This window comes from Plectropomus leopardus, chromosome 1 (assembly GCF_026936395.1).
Source record: "Plectropomus leopardus strain MGB_pleo_1.0 chromosome 1, ASM2693639v1, whole genome shotgun sequence".
In the NCBI taxonomy this organism is placed as follows: Eukaryota; Metazoa; Chordata; class Actinopteri; order Perciformes; family Serranidae; genus Plectropomus; species Plectropomus leopardus.
The window spans coordinates 41,613,140-41,615,304 of NC_142176.1; the positions used below are offsets into that span (position 1 = coordinate 41,613,140).

At 39.4% G+C, this 2,165-nt stretch overlaps 1 protein-coding gene across 1 annotated transcript; it reads left to right on the forward strand.

The window, feature by feature from the left end:
* Window positions 1-637: 637 nt before the first annotated feature.
* LOC148190473 (retinal cone rhodopsin-sensitive cGMP 3',5'-cyclic phosphodiesterase subunit gamma-like) lies at window positions 638-1,592 on the forward strand. The gene is made up of 3 exons (XM_088082227.1): window positions 638-741; window positions 860-897; window positions 1,223-1,592. The coding sequence occupies exons 1-3, from the start codon at window positions 638-640 to the stop codon at window positions 1,297-1,299; spliced, it is 219 nt and encodes a 72-aa protein (XP_087938353.1). The 3' UTR covers window positions 1,300-1,592.
* Window positions 1,593-2,165: the final 573 nt, after the last annotated feature.

Genomic DNA, 2,165 nt, shown 5'->3' on the forward strand with positions numbered 1-2,165 from the left:
TGTGATTTAAAATATATTCCTTTTTTTGGCTGTTTTTTCAGTTTGCTATCTGTTTTGAGTCTGGTAACTTTAGCAAAGGATATTTGTCATTATTTATGACATATTAATTCAACAGTGTCTCCTGTTGAAGGAGCTGAAGGAACACCACCACATTCATCTTTGAGTATTTGTGCAGTTGTAATGCAGATCCACTCGAGGTGGCCGGGTTTAGTTGTGTTCAGATGCTAAACATGTTGAATATAATCTTTGAAAAAATAGATTAGAGTCCTGCCCTAGTCCACCTTTGTCCCAGAACACAAGCTGGATCAATGAGATCTTGTTTGCGGGCAGATTTTGATCCTCAGGTGTTGTAGGCTGATCCTCGACTCGCCACCATGTTGTGATCCTATAACAGCTGACCCCTGGCTTTAGGACTGACACTAATAGGATTAGCATAGTAAAATATGGAGAGTGTTTATGAAAAGTAAGCAGATAGGAAGATAATAAGAGCATTAAGGTCAAACAGGTTATGAATAGAACTACATATGTAGAAGCTGCAAAACATAAGAGGATGAAGTGCATCACCGAAGCACATGGAAATCTCCAGCAAATATGATGTGTAAAACATATTTTTCTGTCTTAATCAAAAGTCTCCAAGATGAACGCAGCAGCAGGTGAAGGCTCCAAGGCCGCTCCCCCCAAGTTCAAGCAGAAGGAGACCAGGCAGTTCAAGAGCAAGGCTCCCAAAGCTGGACAGAAGGGGTGAGACTTTTCTACAGGTCTACAACACACACATCATGCCAATAGTCCACTAATATTTGCAAAATGTTTCACTTTGGCTCCTGTGTTTTGTTTTGTTTTGTTTTTTTTTCAAAAAAAGTTTTGACAACGATGTCCCAGGGATGGAGGGTCTCGGAGGTGAGGCTGAATTTGGTATTTGTCTGGAACTTCACCACCTTAGAATTATAAAATTATTTTCGTGTATTGAGCAGCTTTGAGATACTGAGTTTCAAAGTTTTGTATTCCAGATAGCAAAAATTATATGAACCTTTTTTTCCTAAACAAAAATTCCAAAAATGCATCAAACTTTAAAAGACACCTCACATAGTGTTAATAAATTTTCACAGAATAAGAATATATAAATAACTCAATTTTGACTAAAATGTCTGATGGATCCTTATTATTCTAAGATGACAACTGATCCATGTTTAGTGTGGACTCACCTAGTGTTTCTGCCCCGCAGACTCTGCAGTGGTGTGCCCTTGGGAGGCCTTTGGTGACATGGAGCTGAGCGACCTGGCTCAGTTTGGTATCGTGTAGATGTGGATGATGGTAGCTCTCGCCCTGGCTCCGGACAGATGTGACTTCACAGTGTTTCCGCACTGTAACAAGTGCTGAGGATGAGGAGCATTTCGTGAGCAGGAGGACTGATGTGACCATGTGTGGGTGCAGCAGTCACTGTGGGACACATCTCTGCAGGCCCAGGGCCATATGGAGCCTCTCTTTACCAAACCCACCACATAATTATTTTTCTGTTATATCTATTTTTTCAGGGTTCTGCTTTAATGTATGGAATATTATTTTTGCTATAAACCTAAATGTGAAAATCATAATGGAGTAAATTTATAACATATATCTTATTATAGCTATAAACTGATTTCCAGCAATGACACAGTGTTACAGTAAATGTCAGTGTTAATAGTTATTCTGGTTTATATTACAGTTATGTTCCTCAGCCCATTTCATTTTCTGTGTGTTCTTTATTGTCAGTAAGTCACAGGATATTGATCCTGATTCCTACATGTTATGGGGTGGTCTGGCTATCTGGCATACCAGAGTCTCCTGAGCTGCATAAAACAAGACTGAACAATTGTGTTAACATGCTTGTTTAAGCTAAGGTTATTATCAAACATAACACCAAGATTTTAACAGTTTCCTGTGGCTGCGTATAGTTCTCCTACACTCCAGTTCTCCACACATGGCACACAGGAGAAGTTTCTGTTGGTTACAACCTGCAACTTCACCACTAGACGCTATGGAAGGTGATTAGGGCCAGACAGGAGAAATCACTTTGAGAGGAGGAAATATTGAAAGATAAAGTTGAAAGTCTTGAGAAAAAAAAAAGTCAGAACTTCAACAATAAAGTCAACCTTCTGAGATTTACAAACTGCGTGTGTGACACAAAG